This window comes from Quercus robur, chromosome 8 (assembly GCF_932294415.1).
Source record: "Quercus robur chromosome 8, dhQueRobu3.1, whole genome shotgun sequence".
NCBI lineage: Eukaryota > Viridiplantae > Streptophyta > Magnoliopsida > Fagales > Fagaceae > Quercus > Quercus robur.
In genome coordinates this window covers 58,414,985-58,429,549 of record NC_065541.1, presented here as the reverse complement: position 1 = coordinate 58,429,549, position 14,565 = coordinate 58,414,985, and the positions used below count along the sequence as shown (strand labels likewise).

Sequence of the window (14,565 nt, the reverse complement as noted above, 5' to 3'; positions counted from 1 at the left end):
ATTTTGGCAATTTTTTATTGTGCAACATCACACATGCCATCTCTTGAACGACCCTATTTTTTCATTCAACTATTCCATTTTGTTGCGGTGTCTTGGGTGATGAAAATTCTTAATGTGCGCCCTGTTCATTGCAGAAAGTAGCTAGCTTGGTATTCTCAAATTCTCTTCCATGGTCACTTCTGATTCTGGCTACCACTGTATCTTTTTCAACCTGCAATTTCTTACACAGATCTATCATCTTCTCAGGAGCCTCAGCTTTATCTTTTAAGAGCACAACCCAAGTATATCTGGTAAAGTCATCCACAACTACTAGAATATATTTCTTTCCTCCCAAACTCTGAACTCGAGCAGGACCCATAAGATCAATATGCAGTAACTCCAGAGGTCTTGAAGTTTGAACACTAGCCACAGACAGGTGTTTAGATTTTATCTGTTTACCTATCTAACATGGTCCACATATGCACTTATCTATCTTTTCAAACTTAGGTAAACCAACAACAGCATCACATTTTGAAATCTTTTCTAACTGCTTATGACTGGCATGCCCCAGCCGTTGATGCCACAAATCAACTTGATCAATCTTTGCACTAAAACACTTGTTGTTTATGCTTGGTGTCAATCCATAACAGTTGTCCGCTGTTCGTACACCAACACACATACAGTCACCTCCACCATCAAGTATCTCACATTCATGCTTAGTGAAGAGAACATTTAGTCCATTGTCACAAATCTGACTGATGCTGAGTAAATTTGCCTTTAGTCCATCAACATACCAAACATCTTCAAAGACCGGTAACCCTGGGATGTCCACAGTTCCAATGCCTTTGATGACAGCTTTGCTTCCATCTCCAAAAGTGACTGTCCCAATCTTTCCTTCAAAAAGGGTCTTAAATAATCCTTTGTTTCCTGTCATATGCCTGGAACAACCACTATCCAAATACCAAAGACAAGAATCACGTGTCTTTAAGGCGGTTAAGGTAATATAACACAAATAATTATTACCACATATGATAAGACCAAGATGTTCAAGGAAAGATTTAACAAGCTCAACAAGGGACAAATACACAAAGTAAGCAAGTTGATGAATAAGCAGAAAGAATTTCCAAAAATCCATACCAAAGGGGTCAAGGATCAACTCAGTGATCAAAGGATCAACAACAAAAGAGCTACCCGCTCTGATACCACTTGACAGTTTTTAGACCAACAATTGATTAAACCTAGGTAATTAGCCAAGTTGTTAGTTAGTCTAATTAAACAAGTCTAGGTTATCACAATATAAAAGATCAAATCATGCAAAGCAGCGGAAAATAAATAACACAAGATATGATCACCCAGGAAACCAAACCGGTAAAAACCTGGGGAGGATTTGACCTAGCTATCCTCAAGGTAAACTTGAATCCACTATATTGAAAGAATCGAAGTTCATACAATAAGACTTACAAGCCCCCACTCTCGACTTCTTATTACTACCAACCAGTAGAACTTACTGACACAATCACATGCAAGCTCCGAATCCACGGACTCCTTCTTTCTTGGATTCCCACCAGCTACAAGCACACCCGCTTGTGTTTTCTTTAAGCTTTAATGGCAGCAACTGAATTGATCATCAAGGTGTAGAAAATATCTCCTCCTTGAAAACCCTAAGTTTGTGTAAAGGAAAGCTCCTCTAGATCTCACAAGAGATTTACACAAACCGCAAATATGAGCAACACTAAAATGTGGCCAGGGTTTGCCTTTTATACTTAGGTCAAATAAGAAACTCTAAAAACGTTTTAAAACAAATAGGGCTGAGTTGGACGAATCTGCAGAAAAGCATTCTGCCCGAGCTTCGATCGGTCGAGCCTAAGCTTCGATCGATCGAGCCAGGCCGAAAGGCACAGTGCTTCCTGCTTTAACTCGATTCCAACTTTACATTGACACACAACTTTGAGCTAGCTTTAAACACTTCTAAACACATTGTTTTGATCATGGTTTGCCAACAATACACATTTGAGTTCTAAATACATAAAATCCTAAACTTTAGAACCTAACACATTTAATTTATCACTCATATAAATTTTTTTATCATTCATATAAAACAAACGGTAGGAAGGGCACTGAAATAAAGTTATAACTTTGGGGGGGGGGTCAATCATGCGCGTTTTGATAATTTAAAAGGTAAGTATAATCAGGGTGATAGTTTAGGATAGAAAAATGTAACCTACACTTGAAAATATTGAGTAGAAGCTGTAAGAAGAAAATCTAATTCAATAATATAATTTGTCGAACTTGCATTCAAAAAAAATATAAAATTGATTAGTGATATATTGCTTAAATTACATGTGTAATTTAAACCAAACTTTGAGAAAATATGTAAATAATTATTTGTTCCACTCTTGCCAAAAAAATATATCCTCCTTGGCTTGAACTTTTTTTTAGTTTTATTTTTTATTTTTATTTTTTATTTTATTTTTATAATACAGAATCCCTTGGCTTCAACTTTTTGCTTAATAATCATTTTTTTTTTTTTGTCTGTTTGGGATTCGTTTATTTTGCTGAAACTAAAAACTTTTTGCTGAAAGTATTGTAGATAAAGGTAAAAGTTAGCTGAAATAGTACAGTAGGACCCATGAATAGTACTAAAAAGTGTAGTGGGGCCATGAATAGTAGCAAAAATAAGTTGGCTTTTTTAATTTGGAGCCAAACGCACTCTTGATAGCTTGGTTTGAATTAGAACTGTAGATTTTTTTCCCCACTCTAATAGGTATTCTCACTCTCACTAATGGACTTAACTTACGTCAAATGCAATGAACTCGCTAAAATGACGAGATGTGACAAAAAATACACGTGTCACCATCGTGATGGGTCTAATTCGATCTAATCTTTCCTCATTAATTTAGGCTCAAACATTTCAGTGGATAAATACACAAAAAAAACAAATTCATGTCTAGATCAATAAATAAATAAATAAAATCCAGTCGAGATTCCAAATGCCATTGGATTTGGACCTCTATCGTTGAATTACAATGGAGCCATTGTTGTTATATTACAGAATAAGGTCAAAATCTAAAACCAAACAAATAGATAAAGAAATCCATCATTATAAATAAATAAAAAAATATTTTAATTGAGATATCATGGTAATCAACCACAACAAAAATCAGAGATTATTTATTTATTTATTGTTATTTTTGGATGACAGTAATCAACGAAAATATGCTAGAAGCTTATCAAGAAAACTATAAACGACTATGTGATTTGTTTTCTCTGTAGGGTGGAAGGCATCCCAAAACACATACTTATTCGCATCCGAACAAGTAAACGGACTGAGCTCATTGCAGAGGTACCCCAATTCGAATTTGCCTGTAGAACAACATCCCTTTCCTACAACGTCAAATCCTGCCAATCCACAACGAATTTCATATTTGTTATAACTGAAGAACTTACGAGTAGAGGAAAAATAAAATAAAAACAAAACCTGACATGTATTGTTTGTTTCAAATTGGATTAGTATAGCAAGTAGAGCCGGCTCTAATTTTGGGGCACAGAACATTTGCATTAGTTCGTACAAAATATCACACATCAAATTATCTATTTTATACTATATTTCATTAAAATATCAAATTTTTTTATTTTTTAATTATTATTTTTCTTTACAGACAATAGTGAATATTCATGCTCTTTCTTCATCATCGAAATACATAAAGAAAGAATAAACAACTTCTTCTATGTCTAGTTACATATGGTTTTATTAATTATGACTAGTAATAAGTGACTCTAACTAATTTAGGGGAGGAAATGAGTAACAATGACGGTAGAGATGTGGACTTATGTCCATCACCTATGGCAAAGGTCCATTCTCCCCAATAGTGTCAAGTTGTAAATCTCTCTCAATGGTCAATACACAGAAGTTATGGACTCCACTCTACTTTCACATAAATCCATTATTCATGAGAGTAATGCTAGAGATACATGATTTGGTACAATTTTGTGCCACAACTTGCCACGTGGCGAGACTCTACTCTCACATGAACTGGGTTTGTGTGGGCTCCTCAACTGCAGCTCCTCTTTCATGTGAGAGGGAGAAGAGTTCATTGGATGGATATATATAAGTCATGAGATAGGATATGGGTTTTCCTCGGTCTCTTTTAAGTCTTAACCCAATGAAATATAATCGTTGATTTGGACCATATTTTTAGATTTTTTATTGAAAAAATCAAACAAGCAATAAGTGTGTGTCTCCTTCACTCATTTCCTCAACCAAATAATAGGAAAGATATTAGATATAGAACAATGATTAGCTCTAATAAACCAATAAAGAAGAATATTTTTCAACTTATTACATGCGTGATTATTTATAAGATTGTTTATATGAATTATTTAAACAAATCAAATAATTAATTAAAAAAATGTTGCGTTTTATATTTATAGAAAAATATAATTTTTTTTTTTGAGAATCCAAAGTCATTTAATTTAATATACTTAAAAGGAAAATTATTACCTACTTATTAAAAAAAAAAGGGGAGGCATATCATTGTTAATCACAATCATAAACAGGTAATACCAAATTAATTCAGAAAAAAAAAAAAAAAAAAGAAGTAAAACCAAATTACAGTAAGTACAAGGAGTATGAACTTACCATATAAAGAAGGTTTCTTGATGATTTGATCGAGAATCTTGTATGCGTCTGCAGATAGTAATTTGAGCCCTAGAAGCTCCTTATTCAGCCTTTTCACCAAACCATTTAACTTCCCATTAAATTCTAGCGCCACGTTGTTATATTTCTCCGCGCATTCGTTTTGACCCAAAATATTTATGGTTCTTTCCAGTGGCAAACACCCCATTGGAGGAAGTCCAGTGAGTGATATTTTCCGAACTCCAAGACTATATAGTTCTTTGATGAAATTTTCAGCAAGTCCAATGAGAAAATCCTCATACTGTTGGGCTGTGAATTGAGATTGCCGTTTAGGGGATAAGTAATAGTTCTCTAGGAAGTCGTTTGTTCCTAGGCTCATCAAATATAAGGCCTCACTCAAAATCTCATTTGCCTTGTCTTTACCAACATAGGCTCTCAACTTGTTTTGGTACTCCTTGTAGTACTCCAATTCTTTCCACATTGGTATCACTTTCTGCAAATTAAGGAAGCACAAGTTAAAAATTGGTATGACTTTCTCATGCACACGCATTGACAAATTAGAATAACAAAAAGTATGTATTAATTACTCATAAGAAAAGTATGAATCAATTAATCTTTTATAAGGTAAAATAAAAAAAAGAAAAAAAAAAGAAAGGGAAAATGTTTAGCTCCAAATCAGTTTGAGCTATCTTCTTTCAACACATTATATAATGATTGAAGAAACCAATAATATGTAGTTTTAGTCGCAAAGATTTTAAATGAATTATGTGACTCATTTAAATAATACACACGGTTTGTCATATAAATTGCTACCCAATGAATTGGAGAAGATAATTCCCAACCAGTTAGAAGTTAAAACCTAAATTTGTAGAATAAAAAAAAATCAATTAATAAGAGAGGAGGGACCAACAGATAATGTCACAAAGTGGATAACTTGATAGTTACAATAGAGAGGGGATTCCTTTAGAAACTCTAAGGGCCTATTTGGATTGAGTGGAGAGGGAGGGGAGTAGAATAGAGTAGGGTAAAAATAAACTAATTTTAGGCTAATTCAACCTTACTTTACTCTACTCTCTCTCACTCCCTCTCAATCCATACGGACGGTAAGAGTTGCCAGTTGAGCTAAAAACCTCTTTGCATGGTTTATTTATTTATTTTATGCATAGGTTGATAGATATGGTTTTGTTTGATACATACAAATACATCAGAAGTTTCATTGTCATAGCCTGTCCCAGCAGAAGCAAAGCAAACTCCAGTGGCAAAATCTGCTATATCATACGCAGGATCTAAGTAAGCGGGTACTGTTGGTTTGAGCCCAAAAGCCTCAGAAATGAAGTCTGGAGGAATGCGACCATTAGAGAACCGTCCTGTGGGGCGACCACCTGCAAAATCACGTCCATAAGGCCTGAAATTGCTCTTGAGAAGGGTTGGAACCACGTTGTTGTTTCCTGCATCCACGGTTGAGTCCCCAAAAACTATGATGGCTGGGACTTTGCTTTCGGTTATAGAGACTAGCATTAAAAGCTCAGTTACTACCAAGAGCCATGTAGTGTATGTGTATGCCATAATTGCTTTGTGTCTTGGTAGCTTGATATGAAGCTATTAGATTGGATGGAAATGGAATTCTGATAAGTAATATATTGGAGAAGAAACGGGATTTTTTTTTTTTTTTTTTTTGTTATAGTGGGGGACTAGTTTGTTGGGAGTATTAATGGCTTAGTCAATAGAAGACATAAAACTCTACCTTCCCGAAATTATTAGTATGAAAGGACACAAGAAAGGGATTACAAATAGCCCACAGTAATGCCTATTGGATGAAACTCCACTCCTTAATTAATATGATAAAATATAATCTGGATGTGAAGTGGAAATTTCACTTACAATTTCTTGTTCCATTCCACCGATTGATTGGTTATTTAGCAATGTTATACGTAGAATGGAGCCTGCAAATGATTTAATATTAACAAATTTATCAATCTTTCCAACAATTTCAGGCAGTAAATGTTCAGAGTTTTAAACAAGAAATGGAGCCTGCAAATGATTTAATATTAAAAAATTAATCAATCTTTCCAACAATTTCAGGCAGTAAATGTTTAGAGTTTTAAACAAAGGGATAATTAATGTAGTAGTGGCAGTAATTACAGCTGAGTAAAATAGAAAAAAGAAACAAAAGAGAGAACTCTCGCGATAAATTGTTATGCAAGAATTATCAGTTCCACTCTAAGTACTTTATTTTAGAAAAAAATTGGTTTCAAACTAATTTATAGCTATCTTCTTTTAACTCACTATGTGACAATTGAAAAGACCATACATATATGTAGTTTTAGTCACATAACCTTTATAATGAGTTATGTGACTTGTTTAAATAATACATATGTATAGATAATTAGTCGCAAAAATTTTAATTGAATTATGTGACTCATTTAAATAATACACATGGTTTGTCATATAAATTGCAACCGAATGAATTGGAAAAGATAATTCTCAACTAGTTAGAACCTAAATTTGTAGAATTAAAAAAAAAAAGTATTAATTAATAATAGAGGAGGGACCAACAGATAATGTCACAAAGTGGATAACTTGATAGTTACGATGGAGAGGGGTTTCCTTTAGAAACTCTAAGGGTCCGTTTGGATTGAGTGGGGAGGGAGAGGAATAGAGTAGAGATAGCTGAAAATAGGCTAATTTTGGGTCAATTCGACTCTACGTTACTCTACTCCCCCTCACTTTCTCTCAATCCAAAGAGACTATAAGAGTTATCAGTGAGCTACACCTTGTCTGTTTCTGTTGAGGTTTGTTTTGTTGTTCGTCTGGTTTGGGCATTGCACTGTCTTTTGCCGTTTTCCCTTATGGCTGGCTTAGATGAGTTGTGGTCCCGTTTCTCCTTAACAGAAGACGAAGAGAGAGGTGCTGATGTTCCAAGGAGAAAGGCAGCGACGATTCACCGACTCGCTGGCCGCTTCCTCATAAAACGAGTTCTGAATGTTGATGCGGTGGCTCGAACTTTCAAACCACTGTGGAAACCGAGTGGGGAGCTGAAAATTCGAGATGTTGGAGAACATACTTTGCTGTTTGAATTTGAGGACAACCTTGACCTTGAACGGGTTCTAGAGTATGAACCTTGGTCCTATGATAAGAGTTTGGTGATACTTCAACGTGCTCAGGATGCTGAATCTGCCCCTTTCCTAGATTTTTCTAGCGCAACTTTCTGGATTCAACTACATAATGTACCAGAAAACTCATTGACACAGGAAACTGGGGAAGCTATTGGTAAGGCGCTTGGGACTGTGGTGCAAGTGGCTGATCCAGAAGATGATGGCTGTGGCGGAGAATTCCTTCGAGTCCGGGTCACCATGGATGTTACAAAACCATTAGCACGATGCAGTAAACTTTGGGCAGAGGGCAAACACATTGGCTGGGTGGGAATAAAGTATGAACGGTTGCCAAATTTTTGTTATTGGTGTGGACGTGTGACTCATGGGGAGAGGGATTGTGCTGTGTGGCTTCAAGGGAGAGGAAAACTGAGGAAAGAAGACCAGCAATACGGTGAGTGGTTAAGGGCGGACATGGTTCGAAACACCCGGAAATCTGTTGCTGTCATTTCGGGTGCATCACGGAGCCAAGCACCATGGTGGAGGAAAGAGGCTGCTAGGACGAAAAAACCATGTAGCCCAGTTGAAAAACCAGCCCCTATTCAACGCCAGGATGAGAATGGATCGGGGTCAGCAACGGCTATGGATTCGGATGAGGAACTGGTGGAAGTTGATAGTTTGAATGTGAGGATGCCTTCAAAGCATGGTGTGGCTTGTTTTGATCAGGACCATGAAGTCATTAGGCAGTGGTCTACAAACCAGTTTAAGAAGAAAGAGCTTGCACGTGATTTGGAGCATGAGGTGGTAAGTCTAAAGATAGTTGATGGTGAGGTCTCTCCCCACCATAAAGGAGTATCCGGGCACCACTCAACTCCCCTTGCTAATATTACCAATGTAAGTAACACTGGACCTACCCTTACTCCTACTACAAAGAAGTGGAAAAGAGTGGAACGTGTTAATGAGCCAACTGACTCGGCTCCTCCTGAGCCTTTGGGTGATCGTCGCCCTTCCTTAGACTTGATGGATTTGTGTGGTACAAAAAAGCAGCGTGTGGTGTTTTGTAATTCTGATGATAAGGAAAATTGTGAGGTGGTAGCTGGTTTCTAGCACCACCAGTCACCATGAGTTGCCTTAGCTGGAACTGTTGTGGGCTTGGGAACCCACAGACAGAAGATGAACTCGTTGCACTTGTTAGCAACAAAGATCCCATGTTAGTTTTTTTAATGGAAACAAAGGTTGAAAAATATGTCTTGGAGCGTATTGGCAGAAAAATTCATTACTCAAATTTATTTGTTGTCCCACGTCATAATACAGGTGGAGGTCTTGCTTTATTTTGGAAAATTGATTCAAATGTGGATGTGCAGTCTTTTTCTGATCGTCATATTGATGCTATCATTGACCATGGAGTTGATGACGCCTGGCGGTTCACGGGTTTCTACGGTGACCCTGATACCGCCAGCCGGGAAAACTCCTGGTCCTTGCTCAGAACTCTTCATAATCAGTTTAATTTGCCTTGGTTGTGTATAGGTGATTTTAATGAAATCTTGCTAGCTGATGAGAAACAGGGGTGGCTAGATCGTTCGGAAAGACAAATGCAAGGGTTTAGGGAGGCTTTGGACTATTGCAGATTGAGGGATTTGGGGTTCAACGGGTATCCTTTTACTTGGTGCAATAGAAGACCGGGAGACCAAAATGTATGGATTCGTCTTGATAGAGGAGTGGCTTCAATGGAATGGATATTGAAATTCCCTTCTTCCCGGATTCATCATTTGGAAGCCTTTCATTCAGATCATAAGCCCATATTGTTATGCACAGATTCTGAGTTCAACCGTTTCTATAAAAAAGGGCGTCCCTTCAGGTTTGAAGCTATATGGATAAAGGATAATTCTTGTGAGGAGGTCATAAAAGAGTCTTGGGGCACAGGTCTGGCTTCTCCCTCAGTTTGGGATTTTTCTAGCAAAATCTACAATTGCCAGGAAAATCTTAAGCTTTGGAACCGCACCACTTTTGGACATGTTCGTAATACCCTGACCAAGAAGCTTAAGGAATTGCAAAATGCAGAAGTCTCAGATTGCTATAGAACTAATCCTAGCCGAATCTATGTTTTAAGGGAAGAAATTCAAAAACTCAAAAATAGAGAGGAGTTGATGTGGAAGCAAAGATCTCGCAATATGTGGTTGAAGGAGGGAGATAGGAATACTAGATATTTCCATTGCAGAGCAAATCAGAGAAACCGCCGCAATCTCATATTGGGATTGGAAGATGAAACAGGTAATTGGGTGGAAGATGAAGGTCAAATGAGTAGGGTGGTGCAAGACTACTTTGGAAGCATGTTTACTAGCTCAAATCCTTCGGGGTTTGATGAGATTTTGGAAGGAATGCAACCTGCTACATTTGATGCTTCTCCCTTGAGGTTGGGACATGATTTTCAAGCTGAGGAAGTCCACACCGCCCTCAAGCAAATGGCCCCTCTCACGGCACCTGGCCCGGATGGTATGTCTCCTATCTTTTATAAAACTTACTGGAATATTGTGGGTGAGGATGTAACTGCTGTTATTCTTAAAGCTTTAAATACTGGTATTATTCCTGAAGCCATAAATACCACCTTCATATGCCTAATTCCTAAGATAAAAAACCCGAAGAAAGTGTCAGACTTTAGACCTATTAGCCTCTGCAATGTGATTTACAAATTAATTGCTAAGGTTGTGGTTAATCGTTTGAAGAAATTCTTAGCTCTCACTATCCCTGATTCGCAAAGTGCTTTCCTGTCGGGTCGGCTCATCACTGATAATGTGCTAGTGGCCTTTGAAACGCTTCATTACCTAAAAAGAAAAACACAAGGGAAGGTGGGTCTTATGGCTCTCAAGTTGGATATGAGTAAAGCCTATGACCGGGTGGAATGGGCTTTTCTGGAGAGAGTGATGTATCAGTTGGGTCTTGAGGAGAGGTTGATTAAAATTATCATGTCTTGTGTGCAATCTGTATCCTATTCTGTTCTGCTTAATGGTCAACCTGTAGGAAATATTATTCCAGGTAGGGGGCTTCGCCAGGGGGATCCTTTATCGCCCTATTTATTCTTATTATGTGCCATGGGTTTGCAATGTTTGATTCAGAAGGCTGAGGCGAGTGGAGATATAAAAGGGGTAGCTATATGTCGTCATGGACCCAGAATTTCCCACTTATTGTTTGCAGACGACAGTGTTTTGTTTTGCAGGGCCACTGAAGGGGAGTGCCAAAACATTCTTGATATTTTAGCTATCTATGAGCGTGGCTCGGGGCAAAAAATAAATAGGGAAAAAACAAATTTATTTTTTAGCTCAAATACCTCTCCCCAGATTCAGACTAGCATTCAGCAGTTGTTAGGGGTTCCAGCTATCCGCCAATATGAGAAGTATCTGGGGCTGCCAGCATTAGTGGGTCGAGCTAAGAAACAATCCTTTATTTATCTTAAAGAGAGAGTGTGGAGGAAGCTCCAAGGTTGGAAAGAGAAGTTACTTTCGCAAGCAGGCAAGGAAGTGCTAATCAAGTCAGTAATCCAAGCCATTCCGACTTATACCATGAGTTGCTTTAAACTTCCCAAAGGATTGATTAAGGAGTTGGAGATTCTTATACGGAAATTCTGGTGGGGATATAATGGAGACAATAGAAAGGTGCATTGGGTTAAATGGGACAAACTTTGTGAGGCCAAGGAGGTGGGAGGACTTGGGTTCAAGGAAATTGAAAAATTTAATGATGCTTTACTTGCCAAACAAGTGTGGCGTATGATTAATAATCCAGACTCACTCTGTCATAGGGTGTTCAAGGCAAGATTTTTTCTGGATAGCTCAATTCTTGAGGCAAGGGATTCTACCTGTGGCTCCTATGCTTGGAAAAGCATTATCAGTGCCCGTGATGTAATCCGAAGAGGCATGGTGTGGCGTATTGGTAATGGGAACTCAGTGAGGATTAAACAAGATCTGTGGCTGCCTAATCAACCTAGCAGAACCCCCATTTCTGCTCTACCAGACTTGCCCCCAGATGCTACGGTCGGTAGCCTTATAAACCAGGAGAATGGAGAATGGAAGACTGAGGTGATCCAGGCAAACTTTCTGCCACATGAAGCGGAGGCCATTCTAAGCATCCCTTTAAGTGAAAGAGCCCCCCCTGACCGCATCACTTGGTCCCTTAACCCATCTGGCCAATTCTCCACAAGCAGCGCATACAAAATGCTGGTTGCGCATGCTTCGAGTGAGCGTGCAGGTAGCTCTAATTCTGGCCCTACTAGGACGTTCTGGAGAGGTGTCTAGCATCTCCGAGTACCTAGGAAAATTTAGCTCTTCATCTAGAGAGCTTGCCACAATGCTCTACCCACTATGGCCAATCTTCGGCAACGGCAAATTACTGAGTCAGCTGTGTGTGCACTGTGCAAAACTCATGAGGAAGACACGTTGCATGCTATATGGTCCTGTGGGGAGATTGCCTGCGTGTGGAACTCACTTACATGGTTCCATCATGTGGTCACCTCCCCCCCATCTGATTTCACTAACCTGCTTTCTAGTTTTTTGCAGGTACATGATGAGTATTATGCTGAAATTTTCTCTATCACAGCTTGGTTATTATGGAACCGGAGAAATGCTCAACACTTTGGCCGGCCTGTGCACCCTCTCGGACAGCTTTGTTCCATGGCGGGAGACTTGATGCAGGAGTACCTCGATGCCCAAGAGCTTGCACCAACTCCTCCTCCTCCCGTGATGCAGCAGTGGCGACCTCCAGAACCTGAGCATGTCAAGTTGAACTTCGACGCAGCGGTGTTCAATGCACTGAATAAGGCAGGCATCGGTGTTATAGCTAGAGACTGGAATGGCGCTGTGATCGGAGCCATGTCAATGCCCATTTCCCTCTCCCAAACAGTGAACGAAATGGAGGCTATGGCATGCCGGAAAGCGGTCCAGTTTGCTAAGGATTTGGGTCTTCAGAAAGTGGTTATCGAAGGTGACTCGTTGGTGGTGATCAACGCCCTTTCACAAGGGCATGGCTGTCTCTCCTCATATGGGAATGTCATTGATGACATCTTAGTCCTTGCTGATGATTTTCAGTGGTGTGAGTTTCATCATGTTAAAAGAATATGTAATGTGGTAGCTGATATGTTAGCCAAAAAAGCTAAGGATTTGTTGGGGGTTCGGGTTTGGTTGGATGACCTCCCTGAAGACATTCAACCCCTTGTTTTTTTTTATGTTCATTGATTTTGTTTTTCTTTTTCAATAAAAGCCCAGGCTTGATGTCTGGTTTCTCAAAAAAAAAAAAAAAAAATTTCAATCCAAAATTTTTTTATTATTTATTATTATTATTATTTTTATCACCTACACCTTGTCTCATATCCATTTTAAACTTTTTCTATATAAAGTAACCTAGTGACAGAGTCAGAAAATTATCTTTGGGGGGCCATACATAAAATTAGACAACTAAGTTTTTGTGTGTATGAAACCTAGAATAGTAATGTATAATACAATTAATAATCAATTTACATTTCAAGAATGTGTCAATAGTCCTAAACTTACCAATGAACCTAGATTTATCAAAATAAATTATCACCCATTAAATAAAATGATTGAGATTTTTTTAAAAATATACTCAAAAAATACTAATAATTTAAAGATTGCTAAATAAAAGACAAACAATCATTCAAATTTCAACCCATAAAAAAATTCTAATAAAAAACAACTAAATACATGTTATATTATTTTATCAATAAATTAAATGTTATATAGTAGTATATTTTAATCAAGTAGATTTATAATGTCATATGATATATATATTATTGTAATATCAAATAATATTTTATAAGGAAAATTAAAAGAAAACAAATGAAAAGAAAAGTGCATTACTCGGTAATTAGGAAAGTGGGTAATAGAGTGGGTCAAGGGTACAGCCACACAGGGGCCTACACAGAAGCTTGGGGAACTTTGTATGTCTTGTCTAGTCTAGTCTGCCATTATTATTTACACATTCACATGGAAGCTTTGTTAGTTTTTACATTGTAAATCACGGAACTGCAGCAATGTAGCCTAAAGGAGAGAAGAACTGGAGAGAAAAAAGAAGAAGAAAGGAAAACAGAGAGAGAGAGAGTCACCTATGTGAGCACTGATCAAAATGTTTTGCAATTATGTGGTGGACTTGGGGGTGCGGCGGATCAACAAAACCTTTGACCTTCCAATTTTATACTACTATGGTGTAAGTTAAAATACTTCAATGTTCATTTTATAGATGCTAAATGTCTAATTATTGCAATTTTTTGACACATATACTTATCACTAATTGGATTGTATTCTATTTAAATAAAGTTATATTTATTTTTAGACTTTCTTAAATCTATATGATAGGCCAAAAACGTATTGACCCATTGTGATGAATTAATTGATTAATTAGCCAAGTTTATTAATTAATCAAATTAACATGCAATTGTATGTGGTAGCACAAACAAATCACCAATTAACTAAAGTATGCAGCGAAAAATAAATTGACACGGTGATTTGTTTACGAATGGAGAAAACTTATACGGCAAAAATCCCACCAGATGATTTTAAGGTCACCATTCCCGAGAATCCACTATTATCAAAACAAACGGTTACAAATAAAGGAATCCCAATACTTTATACCAGCCTACAGTTGAACCCTTACCTCAATACCCAATTGGACTTGTTTTGTAGTAACAATCTCTCATTTTCAATGCACGGCTCCTAGTATGCGACTAACCAATTGCATGGATCCTAATATGTGACTTAATCTCCAACTTGAGAAGGATGTTCGCTGCAAAGTTCTTCAGTTCATCACACGATGAAGATCATGAAGTTGCTTGGTCACAAAACTCTATGGTGTACA

The 14,565-nt window shown here is 37.7% G+C and overlaps 2 protein-coding genes across 2 annotated transcripts; one reads left to right on the top strand and one right to left on the bottom strand.

Moving 5' to 3' along the window:
• Positions 1–2,927: 2,927 nt before the first annotated feature.
• LOC126697276 (GDSL esterase/lipase At2g42990-like) lies at positions 2,928–6,246 on the bottom strand. Its single transcript, XM_050394194.1, has 3 exons — positions 5,813–6,246; positions 4,619–5,108; positions 2,928–3,378 (listed from the first exon to the last, which is right to left on the bottom strand). Exons 1-3 carry the CDS (start codon positions 6,179–6,181, stop codon positions 3,185–3,187), a joined length of 1,053 nt encoding a protein of 350 aa, XP_050250151.1. The 5' UTR covers positions 6,182–6,246; the 3' UTR covers positions 2,928–3,184.
• A 5,813-nt stretch (positions 6,247–12,059) lies between these two features.
• Positions 12,060–12,929, top strand: LOC126696539 (uncharacterized). The gene has a single exon (XM_050393258.1). It carries the CDS (start codon positions 12,060–12,062, stop codon positions 12,927–12,929), a length of 870 nt encoding a protein of 289 aa, XP_050249215.1.
• The last annotated feature ends 1,636 nt before the right edge of the window (positions 12,930–14,565 follow it).